The 24,033-nt window shown below is 43.1% G+C and overlaps 1 protein-coding gene and 1 pseudogene across 1 annotated transcript in view; one reads left to right on the forward strand and one right to left on the reverse strand.

Annotated features, from left to right (window-relative positions):
- PIWIL3 (piwi like RNA-mediated gene silencing 3) overlaps positions 1–19,077 on the reverse strand; it is a 42,305-nt gene extending 23,228 nt beyond the window's left edge. The window contains exons 1-12 of the mRNA XM_074004131.1: positions 18,816–19,077; positions 17,354–17,486; positions 14,711–14,813; positions 12,739–12,870; positions 11,371–11,585; positions 10,677–10,798; positions 9,672–9,752; positions 8,885–9,088; positions 5,677–5,788; positions 4,389–4,515; positions 4,094–4,211; positions 3,585–3,699 (exon numbers count right to left, since the gene is read on the reverse strand). Coding sequence (XP_073860232.1) covers positions 3,585–3,699; positions 4,094–4,211; positions 4,389–4,515; positions 5,677–5,788; positions 8,885–9,088; positions 9,672–9,752; positions 10,677–10,798; positions 11,371–11,585; positions 12,739–12,870; positions 14,711–14,813; positions 17,354–17,464 — 1,440 coding nt within the window. The 5' untranslated portion in view covers positions 17,465–17,486; positions 18,816–19,077. The remainder of the gene's footprint in view (positions 1–3,584; positions 3,700–4,093; positions 4,212–4,388; positions 4,516–5,676; positions 5,789–8,884; positions 9,089–9,671; positions 9,753–10,676; positions 10,799–11,370; positions 11,586–12,738; positions 12,871–14,710; positions 14,814–17,353; positions 17,487–18,815) is intronic.
- A 1,762-nt stretch (positions 19,078–20,839) lies between these two features.
- Positions 20,840–21,840, forward strand: LOC102144518 (nucleophosmin pseudogene; annotated as a pseudogene).
- The last annotated feature ends 2,193 nt before the right edge of the window (positions 21,841–24,033 follow it).

The following is a 24,033-nucleotide window of genomic DNA, read 5'->3' on the forward strand; positions in this document are numbered from 1 at the left end:
ACCTGATGGCTTCACTGCTGAATTCTGCAGAACATTTAAAGAACTAATACCAATCCTACTCCTATGCTGAAAAATAGAGGAGGGAATGCTTCCACGTCATTTCATGAAGTATTACTAAAACCAAAGACACATCAAAAAAAGAAAACTACAGGCCAATAGCCCTGATGAACACAGATACAAAAAATCCTCAACAAAATATTAGCAAACCAAATTTACTAACACACTAAAAAAGTTCATCATGACCAAGTGGGATTTATCCCAGGGATTCAAGGATGGTTCTATGTAGGCAAATCAATGCGATACATCCACAGAATGAAGGACAAACTCATATGATCATTTCAACCTATGCTGAGCAGCATTTATTAAAATTCAATATCCCTTCATGATTAAAAACTCTCAAAAACTGGGTATAGAATGAACATATTTCAACATAATAAAAGCCATATACATCAGACTCGCAGCTAGTATCATACTAAATGGGAAAAAACTGAAAGTCTTTTCTCCAAGATCTGGAGCACAAAAAGGATGCCCCATCACCATTGTTATTCAACATAGTACTGAAGTCCTAGAGCCATCAGACAAAAGATTAAGGTAATTCAAATTGCAAAGATATGATCTTATATTTGGAAAAATCCAAAGACTCAAAAAAAAAAAAAAAAACCACACACATAGAACTGATAAATTTAGTAAAGTTGCAGGATACAAAAATCAACATACAAAATCAGTAGCATTCCTACATGCTAACAGTGAACAATCTGAAAAGGAATCCCATTTACAATAGATACAAATAAAATACCTAGGAATTAACCTAACCAAATTAGTGAAAGAGCTCTACAATGAAAACTACAAAACACTGATGCAAGAAATTGAAGAGGCCACACACAAAAATGAAGGTATTCCATGTTCATGAATTAGAAGAATCAATATCATTAAGATGACCATACTATCCAAAGCAATCCCTATCAAAATACCAAGGACATTCTTTACAGAAACAAAAAACTATCCTAAAACTTATTTTAAAACCAAAAGACCCAGAATTGCATAAGCTATCCTAAGCAAAAAGAACAAAACTGGAAGAATCACATTACCTGACTTCAAATTATACTACAGAGCTATAGTAACCAAAATGGCCTGGTACTGGCATAAAAACAGACATATAGACCAGTGGATCAGAAATAGAGAACCCAAAAATAAATCCATACATCTAATGTGAACTCATTTTCGACAAAGGAGCCAAGAACATACACTGGGGAAAGGACAGTCTCTTCTGTATATCCATATGCAGAAGAATGAAACTAGATCCCTATCTCTCACCATATATTAAAAAAATTAAAATGGCTTGAAGACATAAATCCAAGACCTCAAACTACGAAACCACTACAAGAAAACATTGGGGAAACTCTCCAGGACATTAGAGTGAGCAAAGATTTCTTTTTTTTTTTTTTTTTTTTTTTTTTTTTTTGAGACGGAGTCTCGCTCTGCCGCCCAGGCTGGAGTGCAGTGGCCGGATCTCACTCAGCTCACTGCAAGCTCCGCCTCCCGGGTTCACGCCATTCTCCTGCCTCAGCCTCCGGAGTAGTTGGGACTACAGGCGCCCGCCACCGCGCCCAGCTAGTTTTTTGTATTTTTTAGTAGAGACGGGGTTTCACCGTGTTAGCCAGGATGGTCTCGATCTCCTGACCTCGTGATCCGCCCATCTCGGCCTCCCAAAGTGCTGGGATTACAGGCTTGAGCCACCGCGCCCGGCCGAGCAAAGATTTCTTGAGCAATACCGCACAAGCACAGGCAACTAAAGCAAAAACGGATACGTGCGATCACATCGAGTTAAAAAGCTTCTATGTAGCAAAGGAAACAACGTAGAGACAAATCCCAGAATGGGAGAAAATATTTGCAAACTGCCTGTCTGACAAGGGATTAATAACCAAAATCTAAGGAAAGCAAATGACTTATAGGGGAAAAATAATCCAATGAAGAATGGACAAAAGATTTGAATAGACATTTCTGAAGACATACAAATAGCAAACAGGCATATTAAAAAGTGCTGATATCAATGATCAGAGAAATGCAAGTCAAAACTACAATGAAGTATCATCTCGCCCCAGTTAAAATGGCTTTTATGCAGGACACGCAATAACAAATGTTGGTAAGGATGTGGAGAAAAGGGAGCCCTTATACGCAGTTGGTAGAAATGTCAATTACTATAACCACTGTGGAGAACAGTTTGGAGGTTCCTCAAAACACTAAAAACAGAGCTAACATGTGATCCGGCAATCCTCCTCTTAGGCATATAGCCAAAATAAAGGAAATTAGGATATTGAAGAGATATCTGTACTTCCATGTTTATTGCAGCACTGTTCACAATAATCCAGATTTGGAAGAAACCTAAATGTCTAACGGATAAATGGATAAGGAAAATGTGATACATATACACAATGGAGTACTACTGAGCCACAAAAAACAATGAGACCCTGTCATTTGCAACAAGACTGGAACTGGAGGTCATTGTGTTAAATGGAATTAGCCAGCCACAGACAAATGAACTTTGCATATTCTTACTTATTTGTGGGATCTAAAAAAATCAAAAAATTAAAATGGCTTGAATTGATCACGCCTGTAATCCCGGCACTTAGGGAGGCCGAGGCGGGCGGATCACGAGGTCAGGAGATCAAGACCATCCTGGCTAACATGGTGAAACTCTGTCTCTACTAAAAATACAAAAAATTAGCCGGGCGTGGTGGTGGGCGCCTGTAGTCCCAGCTTCTAGGGAGGCTAAGGCAGGAGAATGGCGTGAACCCGGGAGGCAGAGCTTGCAGTGAGCTGAGAACACACCACTGCACTCCAGCAAGGGTGACAGAGCGAGATTCTGTCTCAAAAAAAAAAAAAATCAAAACAATTGAACTCATGGAGATAGAGTAGGATGGTTACAGAGTCTGGGAAGGGTAGTGGGAGGTTGGAGGGGAACGTGGCGATGGTTAATGGGTACAAAAAATAGAAGAAATGAGGAAGACCTAGTATCTGCTAGTACAAAAGGGTAACTAAAGTCAAAAATAATTTAATTGTGCATTTTAAAATAACTAAAGGAATATAATTGGATTGTTTGTAACACGAAGGACAAATGCTTGAGGGGACAAATATCCCACTTACCCTGATGTGATTATGTACTGCATACCTGTATCAAAATACCACATGTAACCCATACATATACATACCTACTATGTACCCACAAAAACTGAAAGATAACAAAATTTAAATAAAGTTTTTTTTTTGTTTTTGTTTTGTTTTGTTTTTACATAGGTTAGTGAATTACTTTGATTCTAGGTACTTGACTCTTCAGGATATATTTGAAAAATGGATCTTCTAAATGCCATGAGCAAATGTCCAGAATATTAATTAGATAGACATAATACAGAGCTATGTGCCAAGCACTTTACATGCATTCTTAGTGTTTCTTATTCTGTCAACATAGAAAATATGAGCAGTCTAAGAAGGGAACAGCAATCGTAGTCATTACTGAGACTCAGTTCCTTTTTGCATTCCTCTTCATTTGACCCAACTATGACATGATGATTTTGAAACTGTCTTACCATTCTTCTGCCTTGCACGATGTTTGCATTTTTCAAAACTCTTCCTGAGACGGACAAAAAGTTGGTATCAAATTTCAAATCCCAGAGTTGAAGTAAGTCTCGTACTTTTTTATTACTGAAAATTAAAATATCGCCAAGATGATCAAACCAAGTAAGGTAACCAAAAGCAGTTAGCCATTTGTGCAAGGCAATTTCCTTCTATTCCAAGGTTCATGATGACCTGTCCGCAGCACTGAGATGCGGCAGTACCTTCCGTGAAACTCTGACATCTAGTTTTTGCTCTCATGTTCATAAAGGTACATAGAGCCTTTCGATTTCATTCTTCCCTGCCTAGCCTCCTAACTGCAATGACAGAAAAGCTAGAGTCGTGTCCCAACAACAACAAAATTCCTCCCATTGTCACTTGCTAATAGAAGAAACTGAGATGCCAGGGTTGAGATGCCATCAGCTTCATTGCAACACTATGGCACATGCACACACAAACACTCAGCCAGAAAAGCAGCACTTACTCTTGTATAGTATTGATGAATTCTTTTAATGTGTGATGCCTTCTTCTCGGACTCAGTCTTGTATGTTTAGCCAATTCTTTCATAGTGCTATAATCTTTACGTATTTCATCTGTTAGACCTTTAAAAAAAATCCAAAAGATACATCTGAACAAGCATGAATTTGTGTGAGGACTAAATTATAACAGCTGGAGGAACCTACTACCTTACCAAGGAGACACACTTCGAATTCCCTGAAAAGCCTGCACTAAGTCATAGTTATACCTGACTTTAAAGAGGGGCTGTAAGCCATCAGTACCTGTCATGGAGCATAGCTGAGGAATCAGCAGGATAGGTTCACGCTGTGTACCCGTTAGGCCCTTTTTCCATCTGCCCTGGCTGACCAAAAGTGGCTGTTTCTTCACAGTGACAATTTCTTTATGTTGCTGCTCAACAAACAAGAGACCAGCATGACCACCAGTGAAACCTCAGAAACATCACACACACACAGGTTCACAAGTGCATATGTGAGACTACAAATGAAGGCCACAGGCGTGCTGGTGACATAGCTTCCCCAAGTTTAATAGTGTACTATGAATACTCTCAAAATTCTCTTACCTTTGATACGCCGGGGATCTTTTCTTGTGAGCATACGTGGCCAAAGACAGGACTCCCATGAAACATGACACTGGAATCGTCAAGCTACTCTAACATTGTATATGAGAGTGGGTGAGACAGGATCTGTAGTTCTCACCAGGCTTGCCTTGAAAACTCTCAAAGCATACTGAAAACTGTCAAGAGGACAGTTTAAAGAAGGGCTGTAAGCCATCAGTACCTGTCATGTAGCACAACTGAGGAATCAGCAGGACAGGTTCACGTTGTGTACCCACAAATGCCATGAGCAAGTGTCCAGAATATTAATTGGCTAGACATAATACAGAGCTTACTATGTGCCAAGCACCTTACATGCTTGGTGTTTCTTATTCTCTCAATATAGAAAGAATGAGCAGTCTGGAAAGGGAACAGCAATCGTAGTCATTACTGAGACTCAGTTTTTTTTTTGCATTACTCTTCATTTCACCCAATTTGGGAGGCCGAGGCGGATGGATCACCTGAGGTCAGGAGTTCAAGGCCAGTCTGACTGATATAGTGAAACCCCATCTCTACCAAAAATGCAAAAATTAGCCGGGTGTGGTGGCAGGCGCCTGTAGTCCCAGCTACTTGGGAGGCTGAGGCAGGAAAATTGCTTGAACCTGGGAGGTGGAGGCAGCAGTGAGCAGACATCATGCCACTGCACTCCAGCCTGGGAGATGGAACGAGACTACAACTCAAAAAATGAAAAATAAAAAATAAAGAGTATGATAGTAGCCACTTTTAAGACTGGAAGAAGGGAAAGAAGGGGTCACACTGGCACCATTCCAGTTATGTGACATTATCCTCTATACAAGGCACTTGGACGCATGGATAATAGATCAGTCAAGCTATAATCCTCTAAAAGGAAAATACGTATGTTTATATGACAAATATGTTCAAGTATCTAAATAAGACAAACTGAAATACATGAAGGTTTCCAATTTAAATATATTTAAAGAAATACAGTTTCATACCTGCCTGTAGTAGTCTACATAGGTGATTTTGCTGCCATCTGATCTGTTAAATGTGTCTTCAGGATTCTGCTTCCAATCAATATCATCCACTCTGTAGGTTTTGTTGTTGTATCTGTGGAATAATTACAATATGGTATTATTTCCGACTTATTCATTGCATGGAACCATCCACACAGGATATAAGACTTTTGTTTTTTTGAGACAGAGTCTCACTCTGTCGCCCAGGCTGCAGCACAGTGGCATGATCTCGGATCACTACAAGCTCCGCCTCCCGGATTCACGCCATTCTCCTGCCTCAGCCTCCTGAGTAGCTGGGACTACAGGCGCCCGCCACCACGCCCGGCTATTTTTTTTTTTTTTTTTTTTTTTTGAGACAGAGTCTCGCTCTGCCGCCCAGGCTGGAGTGCAGTGGCCGGATCTCAGCTCACTGCAAGCTCCGCCTCCCGGGTTCACGCCATTCTCCTGCCTCAGCCTCCCGAGTAGCTGGGACTACAGACGCCCGCCACCGCGCCCGGCTAGTTTTTTGTATTTTTTAGTAGAGACGGGGTTTCACCGTGTTAGCCAGGATGGTCTCGATCTCCTGACCTCGTGATCCGCCCGTCTCGGCCTCCCAAAGTGCTGGGATTACAGGCTTGAGCCACCGCGCTCGGCCAATTTTTTGTATTTTTAGTAGAGACGGGTTTCACTGTGTTGGCCAAGATGGTCTCGATCTCCTGACCTTGTTATCCGCCCACCTTGGCCTCCCAAAGTGCTGGGATTACAGGTGTAAGCCACCACGCCCGGCCGAAAATAAGACATTTTTAATCCTGCAAGGAATTGCAGGATATATTAGATTTACTATGATGTAATTCACATACTACACAACTCACCCACCTAAGCATACGATCACCTGTTTTTTTCTATAGCCAGAGTTGTGCAATCATCAAGACAAAGAAGAAACATAAGCAGTCACTTCCCATTTTAGCCTAATCCACCAGCCTTCAGGCAACTACTAGTCTACTTCCTGTCTCAACACATTTGCTCATTCATTTCATTTAAACTGAGTCACGCAACGTGTGTTCTTTCCCGACTGGCTTCTTTCACTTAGCATCATGTTTAAGGTTTGTCCATGCTGAAGTCTTAGCACTTAATTCCTTTTCATTTCCAAATAGTATTCTATTGTATGATATCCCACCTTTTGTTTATCCATTCACCAGCTAGACATTATGGTTGTTATGTACTTTTGGTTACCACAAGGTTACGAACATTTGTGTGCCAATTTTAGTAAACATGTTCTCATTTCTCTTGTGTATTTAAGTAGGAATAAAATTACTGGTTCATATGGTGATGATATAGGAGTTAATAAGGAATTTAGGTGGTTAGTAAAAGTTCTCGGTGGAATTTTCTCTTAAGAAAGCAGCCCCCAAACCATTTATTTTCTAACAAAACGCAGCCTGAAAAATCAAGCTGCAAGCATAGGTAAGCAAGCTGGAAGCTTGCATAGTTGAATGTCAGCAGTTATGCCAGAAGCCAGTATATCCAACGTGGAGGTTCTCTTCCCTTCTCCTTGTTGCCACGTACGCAGGTGTTATGGTGCCGGCCAGGTGGAGACCACATCCACATTAAAGATTAGAGTGGGATAGCCAGCCTCTTTGCAGGCTATGTAAATAGCACACCTGGTCCAGCCAATCCTCTGGGCCCTACGTAAATCAGACACCACCTCCTCAAGCCCCTCTATGAAACCAACCTCATCCCTCTGCAAAGGGGGAGACCCATTTGGAATGCCCCTCCCCCTGCAAGGGGGGGATTTTCTCTTTTTTAACCTACTCAGCTTTCTGCTCCTAAACCCACACCTCCTGCATCTGCATCTTTGCTTTCCTTAGTGTGAGACAACAAACCTAGTAAATTTCCTCAAACAAGGCCACTTCAGTAATGCACATCTTTAGCATTTTAAGAAAGTGCCAGACTATTTTCCAAAGAAGCCATACCATTTAATGTTACTACGAGCAGCATACTAGGGTTGCTTCTGATCTTTCCACATCCTTGCCAACACTTGTCAACATCTGTCTAATTTTAACCATCGTAGTGGGTATGAAATGATATCTCATTGTGGTTTTCACTTGCATTTCCATGATGGCTACTGATGTTGAACACCTTCATGCATTGGCCACTTGCACATTTTGTTTAAAGAAATATATCTGGAGAAGTATCTAATCAAATATTTTGTCCATTTAAAAAAGTATGTTGTCTCTCGATTAAGTATTGTTTGTATATTCTAGATACAGGTTACTTATGTGATTTGCAAACATTTTCCCCACTTTTTCCAGTTGTGTTTTCACAATTTTGATAGTATAGTTTAAGTTTTTAATTTGGTGAAGTCCAGTGTATCTATGTTTCTTTCGTTATCACTTCTGCTTTGAGTGGCTTATCTAAGTTTTTGCCTAGCTCAAAGTAAAAAAGACTCAGTCCTACATTTTCTAAGAATGTTATGCTTTTAATTCTTAAATCTAGATCTACTGAGTTGGCTTTTGAATTAAATTGGAATTGTGTGAACTGCATGAGGAAGAAGCAGGTGGATATTCAGTTGTCCCAGCAACATGATTGAAAAGATTATTCTTTCCCCTTTTGAATTGCATTGACATACTTGTCAGAAGTCAACTAAGTGGAGGGTTAACCTTCTGGACTTATTTCATTGGTCTCTGTCTATCGTTAGGCCAACATCACACTGTCTTGACTACTAGAGCTTTCTGGTAAGTTTTAAAATTGAGAAGTGCGAGTCCTCCAATTGCGTCCATGTAAGATTGTGTTGGCTAACTAACTGGTTCTTTAAATCCATTCTCTCATCAATTTAAGATTTCTGTTGTAGAAAGATTTTAAAACTTCCTTCAAATGGGAAATGGCTGATGGATTATAACTAAGCACTGGTTTTTAAACTAGCTAAATGCCTACAACAAAGAGGAAAAGGAAAGAAATTCAGAAACAGCTTAGTGTTATGTGCAAGGGTTCAGAACAAATGGACTGGCATTTGGGATTACAAGAGAGTGAGGTCTACAATTGACACATTCTTCTCCCAAGTTGTATAACCAGAGGAGAGACGTGACCAGTTGTTCTTGCCATTTCTACTCCTGAACTTCAACATTTAGTGATCAGAAAACTATAGGACCATATCTTGGGAGGGGGTGGGGGGGGAGTTAAAGTGATTGGATAGGTTTTTAAAAGACAGACTTACTTTGTCAGAACAATTGATCCAATTAATTTATTAGTTACTTCCTCTCGGATGTTTCCCGTCTGGGCCTCGGCAGATGTTCTCTTTATGAAATCATAAGCAGTTTCTATTCGGAGCAGTTTGTGGCTCACATCGGCACAGAGGGTAATGCCGTTTTCGTATTGAAGAATAGAAGTCACATAACCAAGCCAGATTTCCAAACTGGTACTAGAATAAATTACATGAGAGTATTAAGTCCGAGCTCTTCACATAAAGTCAAGGGCTTCTGGGCCTAAGCTCTGGGTCTAAAAATCGGTACTTAAGAGTCAGTTTTAAGTATTTGTTCTTAGTCTTCTGAAGGACTTTCAGATAAACATTTGTTGGATGTGCTATTTATACCATTTTTGTTAAACTATTTTTTATCACCCACAGGCTTAAAGTATTACATCCATATTTATCTGTAACATAATTTACATGTAATATACACATATACCCATGAGTAATATAGAGAGATATAGTTGCTATGGTTGAAGATATTTTCAAAGACAAATTACCCATTTTGGATGATTGTTTAGGCTTAACAATGTGTATGCAACAACTGAATACCTCAAGGTTTATATTTATCATGCTAAGATTTTTAAAGTGACCCTTACTTTGAGTTGACATTATACTAAATTGTTCATGGTTAGTGGATATTATTTAAAAGGCCATCACTTTTAAGGCATACCACTTCAGATGTGAAATGAATAACTTTCTCAAAAAATCCTATGCTGAAGTCTGCAGAATATGAAATTTTCTACTTTATACAAACCCATGACGGTACAACTGAATTGCCTTCTTTTTGGTATAATAGTTGCGACCAACTTGCTCAAAATCCAGCAGCTTGAAAGTTCTAGAAATGGAAAGAATAGACTTTGTTGAAAGTAGCAGGTACATCATTAAGCATTTGGTAAGACACATAAGGGAAAGAAAAAAATCTGCCCATGACTGTTTATATTATCAATGAACACAAAGTACCTGATAACTAAGTTACATTATGAGGTGGATATTAAGGTTCATTTAACCTCAATTGTTCCATCTCCTTATAAACACAATATTATAGAAAGGTTATCAAAATGTTCTTCATTCTCAAAACTGAACTAAGGCATCTTTTTCAAACTGTGCCTTTTTTTTGAGACAGAGTCTTGCTCTGTCACCCAGGCTGGAGTACAGTGGCACAATCTCTGCTCACTGCAACCTCCACCTCCTGGGACCAAGTGATCCTCCTGCCTCAGCCTCCCGAGTAGCTTCCTCTCGGAAGCACCCGCCACCATGCCTGGCTAATTTTTGTATTTTTAGTAGTGGCAGGGTTTCACCATATTGGCCAGGCTGGTCTGGGACTCCTGACCTCAAATGATCCACCCGCCTCAGCCTCCCAAAGTGCTGGGATTACAGGCGTGAGCCACCATGCCCGGCCTCAAACTCTGCCTTTCAAATTTTACCTTTCAATATTTAGTCATCGCAGTGACCACGGAATAAAACATGTATATCCTACAGAGATATACACAGATGTGCATAGCTGATGTCTATTACTCTTTCTAGGCAGGTATGAGACAAAGAGCAGGGATAGGCCAGGAGGAGAACATTGAGGATAAGCCATGAACTTGCATATGCTAGTTGAGCCTCAAGTATCATTTCGTCTCCAAGACCCTTCACTCTCTTAATACACGAGGGCTATGAAGAACACAAAGTGCTGGAAGCAAATGGCCGTGTTCCACACCACTACACAGTGAAACAACCGAATGAATAGCAAAGAAACTCAACCCCGGTCACATACCTTCTAAAGAGGATGTTGTAATAGCGTAGGCAATCTGGCGACGTGGGCCTGATTTCTTTGGAAAACTCAACTGTAATCTTCACAAATTTTTTGTCTTTGGTCATGCTCAACCATTCCACTCTCTGAGATTAAAAACAGAAAGTCCAGATATTCTTCCAAAAAACTCAGCTTGCCTGCATGGCAAATCACCATGTCACCTGGCTATCCAACACCATCGTGATGGAGCAGTATTTCCCACAGAAGTACGTGCATGTAGAAAACATGAGTCGCAAGAGTGAAGAGTTGGAATTAAACACTTAAGTTGAAATATTTTACTTAAGCTCCTGAAATTTAATTGTTCAGTTAATACAGAAATTTATAGAAGAAAATAAGTTCTCTAATTTTTTTTTCTGCTAGGAGTGGGGGGCTGAAGTTTCAAAGGAAACAAATAGAATTTAAAAAAAAAAAGGATCTAAAACTTTGTCAGCATTTGTGAGCCATGTTGTGCTATTAAATTTCATTTAAGCATTAAAATCAGAGGCATTATTGAATATCAGTGATAACCAAACATGGCACGTAGGTTTCACTACAAGTCATATGGGCAAGAGATCTTTGGGGCGTCTCAACAAACAACTGCACAAAAATAGGTATTTTATTATAATAAAGTAAAAACAAGAGAAAGAACACAGGAAAATGTGAAATAACATTACTTAACCCGCTCTTTTAGTGGCCGAGATAACAATAAAGAGTTTCCATCAAATATATGGCACTCTCCAAATTTCCTTCTATGTTGATCAAGTAAAATTGTACGGAGATTTCCATCTTCTATATCTGGTCTGTAGTCAACGTTGTATTTATATGCAACCCACTGAGGACGAGAAATCACTCGGAAGTGGTTGGCGAGTAGCTGTACCACTGTACCCTCTGAACCTGAAAAATTGAGCCACGTGACTATAAAGAAACAGACTGATTGGGCCCAAACAGTTTGGACAGTACAATATTAAAAGCCAAAGTTAGGGCTGGGCACAGTGGCTCACGCCTATAATCCCAACACTCAGAGGCTGAGCCAGGGGGATCACCTGAGATCAGGAGTTCCAGACCAGTCTGGCCAACATGGTGACCCTGTCTCTATTAAAAATACAAAAAATTAGCTGGGCACAGTGGCGGGTGCCTATAATCCAAGCTTCTTGGGAGGCTGAGGCAGAAGAATCACTGAACCCAGGAGGCAGAGGCTGTAGTGAGCTGAGATCACACCACTGCCCTCTAGCCTGGGCAAGAAGAGCTAAACTCATCTCAAAAAAAAAAAAAAAAAAAAAAAAGCCAAAGTTAGGTCAGACAAGGAAATAAATAACATTTGTAATGTACCTATGTCCAGAATGCCTATCAATTTCAGTGAGCCCTTATGCAAGCATACATTTAGGAAGTTTAATATATTGAACAATAGATTAAAAATTACAACATTGGTGGTTTACAAAAGGAGAAAAAGTGCCACCTTATGTAATTTTTTAAAAAGTCTCATCACAGACTTTTTAAAGTCCATGTAATTTATACATACTATTTAATAACAACCCTTCAGGGCATGGTGGCTTACACCTATAATCCTAGCCCTTTGGGAGGCCCAGGTGGGAGGATGGGTTGGGCCAGAAGTTCCAGACCAGCCTGGGCCAGGTGGGAGGCACCTCTACTTACAGTGATGACAGAAAGCTTTCCAGAATTTATTAAACAAAGCTTTTATCAAAAGTTTAAAATAGGCCAGGTGTGGTGGCTCATTCCTGTAATCTCAGCAGTTTGGAGGGCCCAGGTGAGAGGATGGCTTGGGCCAGTAGTTCTAGACCAGCAAGACCCTGTCTCTACAAAATTAAAAAATATATAACGTCTATTTGGGCATGGTGGTGCCCACCTATAGTCCCAGCTACTCGAGGTGGGAGGAACAGCTGAGCCCAGGAGTTTAAGGCTGAAGTGAACATCACTGTACTGCAGCCTGGGCGACACAGCAGGACCTTGTCTCTCAACGAAAAAAAAAAAAAAAAAAAAAAGTTAAAAACCAACAGCTCCATAAACATTGAGTTCTAGGCCAACATACCTGTTTTTGAGTCTTTAACATGCATCATATATCGCCTGGTGTTCACCACCAGGTCCTGAAAAACTCCACCAATCCTCCTCTCCTGCAAGGGTGCTGTATGCAACCCAGCCTCAGGTCCAGGTTCCTTCACTCCTGCGTAAATGTAAATGCCAGAAGTTTAAACAATAAAAAGGGAAGAATAGAAAAGACAGTATTAACACCCAGCATAAGTTTGTTGGAGGTTAAAAAGATGCCACCCAAGGTTCCAAAACACATTTCAGTGACGTGTTGCCACAAAAGCGTAATCTTACCCAGAAACCTTTCCCAAGGAGTCCCCAATTCACATCCGTGGTTGCCTCAGCACTTTGTTCATTCCTGCTACATATTTGCCCCATTTCTTTGTGTATTTGTTCATGGTACAAGATTCTAGAAACCTTGGTTCTGACTCTGTCTCTAAGCCTATCTCCTGGCACTACACTGCCCCCTAGTGGGCATCATAAAATGCCAAATAAGCCAATCATTTAAAAAATCTATAAAACTGGCTTTTAACACAAAACTGATCTATCCTTTCTATTAAGAGCAACTAGGAAAGGATCACACTATTTTAACTTCCATTCTAAGGTTCATATTGATGTAGGTATTCTACGAAGTTAACATTTAAATGACAGCACAACACAGTCTTTTAGTGACAAGAGAGGTATCCTGAAGGAATATGCACACATTGTTGTAAATCCTGTACCCCTGAATGGCCAGGACGTCTGTGCCTTGGGTTACAATAATGGTTTTCCTCAAAATTTTACTTCTGGAGGCTATTTTTTAGTTTATGATGATCTTACAAAGTAAGTGTCTCCATTTCTATGACAGACTAACTACATTTTACACATAAAATTTGAAACAATTTTATCAAACTCCCAACTAGTTCCTGACCCATCCAGCAATCAAATTCATCATATTAAAATGTCAGCAAAAGAAAAACAGGTTATCCTAGCTTGGCACCTTGGCACTTGCTACAAACCATGTACTTTTATTTTTTGAGACGGAACCTCACTCTGTCACCCAGGCTGGAGTGCAGTGGCACCATCTCAGCTCACTGGAACCTCTGCCTTCTGGGTTCAAGCGATTCTCCTGCCTCAGCCTCATGAGTAGTTGGGATTACAGGAACGTGCTACCATGCCTGGCTAACTTGTCCATTTTTAGTAGAGATGGGATTTTGCCTGTTGGCCAGGCTGGTCTCAAACTTCTGGCCTCAAGTGATCCACCCACCTGGGCCGCCCAAAGTGCTGGTGTGAGCCACCACACCCAGTCCATGTAATTTATACATACTATTTAATATAACAACCCTTCAGATAGGATCTGATTATTAAACATATGTTTTAATTTTATATATTCAAATATATAAGCTCATTTTATAGGTTCTGGATTTTGTTTTGGTTTAATATTTATAATCAATTATAAAACAATTTTTTAGTGTTTCAAGTTTTGACTCATCACAAGCTATTTTGCTATAGAAAGCAAAGTGGAGAATCCACACTAAAGTTGAATCACATTAGCCAAATCCTAAGCAAATGACAATATCTGAGCCTGTGTGCATGAGCGCTTGTATAAATGAGGATAACCTGTCAGCCTGCAATGTAGGTAACAAGTTCAACCTGTTAATGCCACAATTTAAAAAGGCAAGAAAATGGTGTTCTTAAGATTCCATTAAGTTAACTTAGAGTTATCATCTGCAAATGTGTCATCTAAATTTGAAAAGCAATTATGTTGATCTGGCCAATAAACAGTGACTTCCATTTCTCTTCCACAAGACATAGGTGAAGAAAACACCATCAGATAATTCACTGCATGAAGAGAGACAGTTGCAAGCTGCACACACTTCCCATCCCACCAAACCTCACAGGGGTCCTGAGGCTCTGTCTAGAACCTTCTACTGCTGTGGTGGCCCTTCACACATGAAGCATCCCCTGCCCCTCATGTCCTCCTTGCCTCCTTTCACCTTGAGACTGTGCTGCTCCTCCTGCTCCTCCTGGCTGCAGAGGTCTAACCACTGGGACTTCCTCCCGCAGTGGCCGGGGCGTCCGCTGCAACTGAGTGGGCTCCTGGATCTGCATGTTTTTGGAAATAGAAATAAAGAGCAGTGCGCCCCACTGTGTTCATTCTCCCTCAAAATGGCACTCTCAGGGCACAAGGCAAAGGAACTTCCTCTGCAAAGCTCACATTCCAGTGACAGAAACTAAGTTGTAATAAGCAACATACATAGCACCTTGTGTGGTAATTGCTAAGGAAACAAACAAAAAAAGAACAAAACAAACCGAGGAGAAAAATTATTGGGAAGGTGGGGTGTGAAGGGGCAGGTTTCACTAGCTGATGAGGGCAAAGGAGGGCCTCAGTGAGAAAGTGACATTGAACCCAAGACTTAGAAGTGCTGAGTGAATTAGCAAAGTTACCCAAGCCAGAGGTGAAGGAAAAAGAGCAGAGTTCTGCAGCTGGGAATGTTCAAGGAAGAATGAGGCAGCCAGTATGGCTGGAAGAAGGAAATGGAGAGAGATGTCAGTGAGATGAAGGGAAGGTCATTTTAAGGAAATTGCTTCTGACTGATAAAATGAGCTGTGACAGAGGCCAGGTGCGGTGGTTCATGCCTATAATCCCAGCACTTTGGGAGGCTGAGGTGGGCGGATCACCTGAGGTCGGGAGTTCGAGACCAGCCTGGCAACATGGAGAAACCCCGTCTCTACTAAAAATACAAAATTAGCTGGGCCTGGTGGTGCATGCCTGTAATCCCAGCTACTCGGGAGGCTGAGGCGGGAGAATCACTTGAACCCGGGAGGCAAGAGGTTGCAGTGAGCTGAGATCACACCATTGCACTCCAGCCTGGGCAACAAGAACGAAGCTCTGTCTTTAAAAAAAAAAAAAAAATTTTGGAGAGAAAAACCCTGTGGTGGTTTTTGAGAAGGGCTTGAGGTCATGGAGATAGGATGAAACCATAGACTTTTGGCCTGAGCATACAGAAGAATGGAAGTCCTTCTGATGAGGTGGATATGGCATGATAGGGTGGGTTGGGAGTGTGAGGTGTTCATGGACACCCGTGGGGGTGCTGGGTGGTGCAGGAGAGGTTCTGGCCAAGGAGATAAATATGGGGATCTGTCCACACACCAGATAGCATTTGGACACTGGGTAACTTCACCAAGGGAGTGAGAATATGGAGAAAAAAGATGTGGCTCAAGGGCTGGGTCTTGCAATATCAAGAGGTCATGGGCCGGGCGTGGTGGCTCAAGCCTGTAATCCCAGCACTTTGGGAGGCCGAGACAGGCGGATCACAAGGTCAGGAGATCGAGACCATCCTGGCTAACATGGTGAAACCCCGTCTCTACTAAAAAATACAAAAAACTAGCCGGGCGAGGTGGCGGGCGCCTGTAGTCCCAGCTACTCGGGAGGCTGAGCCAGGAGAATGGCGTGAACCCGGGGGTGGAGCTTGCAGTGAGCTGAGATCTGGCCACTGCACTCCAGCCTGGGCAACAGAGCGAGACTCTGTCTCAAAAAAAAAAAAAAAAAAAAAAGAGGTCATGGAGGAGAACTCCGCAAAGGAGAGCAAGTACGGGCGGTCAGTGATGAAGGAGGTAACCTAAACGCCAAGCGGAGGGAGTTGATCAGGAGAAAAGAGGTCGCAAATGTGCCAAGGAAATGTGAAGGGGCAAGTCTGAGGAGAGCTGCCCTGTGAATCTGGCAGAGTGCAAGGGCCCAGGGAAGGTTTCCTGATGAATGGGAGTGAACTCAGTGAGTCTGTAGACGATGGGAATGATTTAGGAGAACACACCTGCTGACTTGGGAGACAGAAAGGAAAGTTGCAGGAGACATGCCCTAGACAGAGGACTGGCTAAGGGGCTAAGTAGAGAGATTTGCTTTAGGTAGGAACAAAGATGGTGCCCTAGGATCTCCGGTGAGGGGTTGGACTATGGCTCATGAGTGAGGAGACAAGACGGGGAGCCACTGACACTCTCACTGGATGCTTTATCTCAGTGACGCAGAAGTCGATGTTGAAAACTGAGAATTAGGACCAGGAGGAGGAATTGAGGTTGGAGGGCTTAGGAGAAGGAGAGAGGAGCAACAATCACACAGCAGAATAAGTGGACCTGGAGGGCGTCATGCTGCTTCCATGCAGTATAGGGTCGCCCTGGAGGTTGTGAGGTGGGGCCCCTCAGTGCCACCATGGATCCTATTGTGTCAATGCAAAGTGGATATGCAGTAAGAGAAGACAAAACAGAGCAGGCATAACAAGTTTTCAACACGACTGGAAATTCTGCCTAACTCAGGCTGTGCCAGGACATTCAGGAAGTCACTCATTCTGGGTCACTTCCAAAGAGGAGACACTGGCTGAAGCCAAGAGATCTAGAAACCTTTGCATCCACTTTTGGCTGCAAGTCAGTCTGCTTGCACATGTGAAAATGTGAGAAGGAAGCGGTAGAGAGTACATCCGAGTAAAGCCTCCCCATGCTGCCATCTATAGAGCCTGACTTTTCTTACGAACTTTTATTAGTCCTCACTTAGCACTATACCTGAACTAGCTCGGCTCAACCACCAATTCTATGTTCTTTTCAGTACAGGCACGTATCTCTTGCAGAAAGAAAACAATGAATGTTACAGGGCTCACTGTAGCTGATCCAGGTGCTCCGGGTCCCCCAGGTGCCTCTTGTTGGTAGCTCTCCCTGCGGCGGGCTCTGCCTCGGGCGCGAGTCCTGGCCCTACCAGGCATTGTGGTCCTGAAGGTGATGACTCTGAAGAACACAGTTATATTAGACATCTCTGTGGAGTTGCCTGGTGTCTTACTCTTTTCAGTGCTGCTACAACAGAGTATCTGAGGCTGGGTAATTTATAAAGGAAGAGGTGTGTTTGGCTCATCATTCTGGTGGCTGGAAAGTCCAAGACTGGGCAGCCCATCTGGTGAGGGTCTCATGCTGCTTCAACTCATGGTAGAAAGCAAAAGTGGGGAAGAGGTGTGGACAAAGACCACATGGCAAGAAGTGAAACAAGAAAAACTGAGGAAGTTGGACCCTAACAACCAGCTCAGGCAGGCACTAATCCAACTCACCTCCAAGGCAGGGAATTAACCTATTCTTAAGGATTCCACTCCCAGGACCCACACACCTCCCAGTAGGCCCCACTTTCCAATGCTGCCACATTGGGGATCAAATTTCAGCCTGAGTTTTGGTGGGGACAAGCCATATCCAAACCATAGCAACTGGTAACGTTTTTCTTCCTATATGACTATTACTTTCAATAAAGCATCTGATTACTAATGACACACATTCTCCTAGGACACCAAAAAGACTGATTGCCCCGAGTCAGCAGAGAAGCATCCTGTAATAAAAGACAGGAGACCTAGTAAAACTTTTTTTGAGACAGGGTCTTGCTCTGTCACCCAGGCTGAAGTGTAATGGCGCAATCTTGGCTCACTGCAACCTCTGCCTCCCTGGCTCAAGAAATTCTCCTGCCTCAGTCTCCTGAGTAGCTGGGATTACAGGCACGCACCTCCGCACCCAACTAGTTTTTTGTTTTGAGACACAGTCTCACTCTGTTGCCCAGGCTGGAGCGCAGTAGTGAAATCTTGGCTCATTGTAATCTCCACCTCCCAGGCTCAAGCGATTCTCCTGCCTCGGCCTCCTGAGTAGCTGGGATTACAGGCTCACGTCACTACGCCTGGCCTAATTTTTGTATTTTTAGTAGAGACGGGGTTTCACCATGTTGGCCAGGCTGGTCGCGATCTCCTGACCTCAGGTGATCCACCCGCCTCAACCTCTCAAAATGCTGGGATTACAGGCGTGAACCACCGCACCCGGCCAAACTTTTCTAGAAATTTAAGGAAACTATGGTTATCTTCCACACACAGACTCACAAGACACTGGGGGTTACTACACTTGTCTGTATGAGTCGGGTGAGTAATGGGTTCTTCTCACCTCCCAGGCATCGCCACAAGCACAGCAAGGAGCCCAGGTGCCCCCAGGCCCTCCCACCCTACACTTAAACCTGAGCTCCCGCATCCTGAGTGGGTCCTCTGCCCACCCATCTCTGGCCTGGGCCCTCTGGACTCTGCTCCCACAGCTCACCTGCCCTCCTTTCACAAGAATTAGGGAGATCTGTGCGCTACGCACTGGTGCTCTATGGCCTCGAGTCCCTGGTTCCTACCCCTCAGCGTGCCGGCGCTGATCTCCGCGGGGTCAGAGGCGCAAAGCCCCTTTCCAAGAGGGAGAGCCTCCTGCCTTTCTGGGCACGCAGTCCCGTACGCCGCACCGGTCACTAAAAGGGCCCAGGGAAACAGACTGACCAGCCCAGCCTCCCGAGCAAGACGTGCCGCACACTCAGGAAGGCAGGCATCGCCCCCGCCCCAATTCAATTTCAACCCTGGGGTCCCGGCCTTTTCTGGCGCCGCCTCCGTCCGGCCCAAAGAGGCCACGATGAACTGCACCTGGCGGGCTCAGAGATGCCGCCAAGTCTCCCAGGGATAGGAGTGGGGCCGGCTCGCCCTGCCTTCCTGCCTCACCATGTCTCACCCATTAACCATTCCCGGATTTACCTGCCAGGTGCCCTTACAAAATGATGTGCACTTGGAGCCCCAGGATGCAGCCATTACCACTTAGTAGCTTTAACCAACTCCCTGGTGTGGCCTGTGTAACTAAATGCAGCTGCTATGACCGTCCATGGACTCAAACCTAGATGCACCCTTACTCATCTCATAAGCACAGATCTCTACAAGTGGATCCACTGTCATGGGTAAGCTTTCCAGTATTTCTTAAAAATAAAAATAAATATAAATAAAATTTTAAAAACCTTATCTCTTGTATCCCTTTTTTCATCTATTTATTCCAGGTTTCTTTTCTTTTTTTTTTTTTTTTTTTTTTTGAGACGGAGTCTCACTCTGTCGCCCAGGCTGGAGTGGTGCAGTGGCGTGATCTCCGCTCACTGCAAGCACCACCTCCTGGGTTCACACCATTCTCCTGCCTCAGCCTCCCGAGTAGCTGGGACTACAGGCACGCGTCACCACAGCTGGCTAATTTTTGTATTTTTTGTAGAGATGAGGTTTCACCACGTTGGCCAGGCTGGTCTCGAACTCCTGACCTCATGATCCACCCGCCTCTGCCTCCCAAACTGCTGCCTCCCAAAGTGTGCCACCACACCTGGCTTATTCCAGGTTTCTGTCATTCTTTTTGGCCTTGCCGTGTGTGTGTGTGTGTGTGTGTGTGTGTGTGTGTGTGTGTGTGTGTTTTGAGACAGGGTCTGTCTCTTTGGCCCAGGCTGGAGTGCAACAATGCAATCTCCACTCACTGCCACCTCAACCTCCCGGGCTCAAGAAATCCTCCGTCTTCCGGGCGTCCCAGTTGAGAAGATTTACAACAAAACCCAGCGGGAAAATTTGCCTGCCATTGACATGGCTGATGAAGACTACGAGTTTTAGCCAGTCTCAAGGGGCAGAGTTCTGTGAAAAGGAACGGTGTGGTTTGGAAAAATGGATAAACTGAGCCTCGCTTGCCCTCGTGCGTGGGGGAGAGAGGCAGCAAGTCTTAACAAACCAACATCTTTGAGAAAAGATAAACCTGGAGATAATAATATAAGGGAGAGCTGAGCCAGTTGGCCTATGGACAACTTATTTAAAAATATTTCAGATGTCAAAATTCTAGCTGTATGATTTGTTTGGAATTTGGTTTTTATTTTCAAGAGGGCAAGTGGATGGGAATTTGTCAGCGTTCTACCAGGCAAATTCACTGTTTCACTGAAATGTTTGAATTTTCTTAGCTACTGTATGCAAAGTCCGATTATATTGGTGCGTTTTTACAGTTAGGGTTTTGCAGTAACTTCTGTATTTTAATATAAATAAATTCCTAAACTCCCTCCCCTCTCCCCCATTTCAGGAATTTAAAATTAAGTAGAACAAAAACCCCAGCGCATCTGTTAGAGTCATCACTCTATTATCATGGGGATCAATTTTCATTAAACTTGAAGCAGTCATGGCTTTGGCAGTGTTTTGGTTCAGACACCTGTTCACAGAAAAGCATGATGGGAAATTATTTCCTGACTTGAGTCTTCCTTTTTAAATGCGAATTTTTATTTCTCTTTAATTATTTTAAAATATTTAGCCCTGGTGTGATGCCGTCCTGCGCGGCTGTTCTCTGGAGCAGCGTTAGTTTATCTCCATCCGCTTTCTCTCCCACCTAAGTGCGTGCCGCCTCCTGATGGAAGATTCAATGGACATGGACATGAGCCCCCTGAGGCCCCAGAACTATCTTTTCGGTTGTGAACTAAAGGCCGACAAAGATGATCACTTTAAGGTGGATAATGACGAAAATAAGCACCAGTTATCTTTAAGAACGGTCAGTTTAGGGGCTGGTGCAAAGGATGAATTGCACGTTGTTGAAGCAGAGGCAATGAATTACGAAGGCAGTCCAATTAAAGTAACACTGGCAACTTTGAAAATGTCTGTACAGCCAATGGTTTCCCTTGGGGGCTTTGAAATAACCCCCCAGTGGTCTTAAGGTTGAAGTGTGGTTCAGGGCTAGTGCATATTAGTGGACAGCACTTAGTAGCTGTGGAGGAAGATGCAGAGTCAGAAGATGAAGAGGAGGAGGACGTGAAACACTTAAGTATATCTGAAAAGCGATCTGCTACTGGAGGTGGTAGCAAGGTTCCACAGAAAAAAGTAAAACTTGCTGCTGATGAAGATGATGATGATGATGAAGATGATGATGATGATTTTGATGATGAGGAAGCTGAAGAAAAAGCACCACTGAAGAAATCTATACTAGATACTCAGGCAAAAATGCACAAAAGTCAAATCAGAATGGAAAAGACGCAAAACCATCATCAACACCAAGATCAAAAGGACAAGAATCCTTCAAAAAAACAGGAAAAAAACTCCTAAAACACCAAAAGGACCTGGTTCTGTAGAAGACATTAAAGCAAAAATGCAAGCAAGTGTAGAAAAAGCACATTGAACAGCCCTGGGCACTACATGTAAATTAAGCCCAAAGATGGGGAGAAAGGAAAAGGAGAGACAAATATAGTCCATTTTGAGTGTCATCAACAATCCAGACTGAAGTCTTCTAGTTTAATCTCAATCCCCTTTTCTGATTTGCCACCCATGCCTCTTCAGGCTGGAAACAATCTCACTCTTGGTTCCCTAAAGCACTTTCTTCTGACTGCTGTGGTTCAGTGAACCTTGCCCTTTGCTTTCTATTACTTGTGCATTTGCCTCACCTCTGACAATGTTTTAAATTGCCTTTGTATCTCCTTAGCTGCTCAATAAATATTTGAATGAATCAATTTAAAAAAATATTGAGGCCGGATGTGGTGGCTCATGCCTGTAATCCCAGCACTTTGGGAGGCCGAGGCGGGTGGATCACGAGGTCAGGAGATCGAGACCATCCTGGCTAACACAGTGAAACCCATCTCTACTAAAAATACAAAAAAAATGAGCTGGGCATGGTGGCACGCACCTGTAGTCCCAGCTGCTCAGGAGACTGAGGCAGGAGAATGGCGTGAGCCAGGGAGGCGGAGGTTGCAGTGAGCTGAGATTGTGCCACTGCACTCCAGCCTGGGCGACAGAGCGAGACTCCGTCTCAAAAAAATAAATAAATAAATACATATATATATATAAACCTTTTTCTTGATCTTAAAGATCGTGTAGATTGGGTTTGGGGAGGGATGAAGGGTGAGTGAGTCTAAGGATAATGCAATAATCAGTAACTGAAACCATTTTCCCATCATCCTTTTTTCTGAGCATTTGCTGTACTTTAAGATATCCATCTTTTTCTTTTTAACCCTAATCTTTCACTTGAAAGATTTTATTGTATAAAAAGTTCTACAGGTCAATAAATTTAGAGGAAAATGAGTATTTGGTCCAAAAAAAAAAAAAAAGGAAAAATAATCAAGATTTTAGGGCTTTTATTTTTTCTTTCGTAATTGTGTAAAAAATGGAAAAAAAACATACAAAGCAGAATTTTAATGTGAAGACTTTTTTGCTCTAATCACTAGTTTTAGAGGCATTGTTAGTTTAGTGTGTGTGCAGAGTCCATTTCCTACATCTTTCCTCAAGTTTCTTCTATTTTTATCATGAATTCCCTTTTAATCAACTGTAGGTTATTTAAAATAAATTCCTACAACTTAATGGGGGAAAGAAAAACAACCCTCCCACTTCAACCTCTCGGGCTCAACAAATCCTCCCACTTTGGCCTCCAGAGTAGCTGGAACTGCAGGCGCTGCCACTATCCCTGGCTAATTTTTTAGTATTTTTTGTGGAGACGGGGTATTGCCATGTTGCCTGGGCTGGTCTTGAGCTCCTGAGCTCAAGTGATCATCCCACCTCAGCCTCCCGAATTTCTGGGATTACAGGTGTGAGCCATCATGCCAAGCCAGGATTTTTTTTTTGAGACGGAGTCTCGCTCTGTTGCCCAGGTTGGAGTGCAGCTGTGCGATCTCCACTCACTGCAAGCTCTGCCTGCCGGGTTCACACCATTCTCCTGCCTCAGCCTCCCGAGTAGCTGGGACTACAGGCGCCCGCCACCAGGCCTGGCTAATTTTTTTGTATTTTTTTTTAGTAGAGATGGGGTTTCACTGTGTTATCCAGGATGGTCTCGATCTCCTGACCTTGTGATCTGCCTGCCTCAGCCTCCAAAGAGCTGGGGTTACAGGCGTGAGCCACCGCGCCCGGCCTAGCCTAGATATATTTTTTATTTTTTATTTTTTTTTATTTTTTATTTTTTTTTTTTTTAAGACAGAGTCTCGCTTTGTCCCCTGGCTGGAGTGCAGTGGCACGATCTCGGCTCACTGCAAGCTCCGCCTCCCGGGTTCCTGCCATTCTCCTGCCTCAGCCTCCCAAGTAGCTGGGACTACAGGCACCCGCCACCGCGCCCGGCTAATTTTTTTGTATTTTTTGTAGAGACGGGGTTTCACCGTGGTCTCGATCTCCTGACCTTGTGATCCGCCCGCCTCGGCCTCCCAAAGTGCTGGGATTACAGGCGTGAGCCACCACGCCCGGCCGATATATTTTTTAAAATCACCAATTCTTTAATATTTTATCACAGTTACATTCAGATCCTTGATGTACACACTGAATACCTGTTAATCATGAGAGAAATAGTTATCTCGCACCGTTTCTTGACTAATCTTTGTCTTGTTGCTTTGAAATTGCACCATTATCCTATAGACATCTCCACGTGTTCTTAGCTTGAATTCCAGACTCAGTTGTGCACTGTTGGCCAGGCACAGTGTTTCATGCCTGTAATGCCAGCACTTTGGGAGGCTGAGGCAGGAGGATTGTTTGAGCCCAGTAGT

Source organism: Macaca fascicularis, chromosome 10 (genome assembly GCF_037993035.2).
Source record: "Macaca fascicularis isolate 582-1 chromosome 10, T2T-MFA8v1.1".
Taxonomy (NCBI): Eukaryota; Metazoa; Chordata; class Mammalia; order Primates; family Cercopithecidae; genus Macaca; species Macaca fascicularis.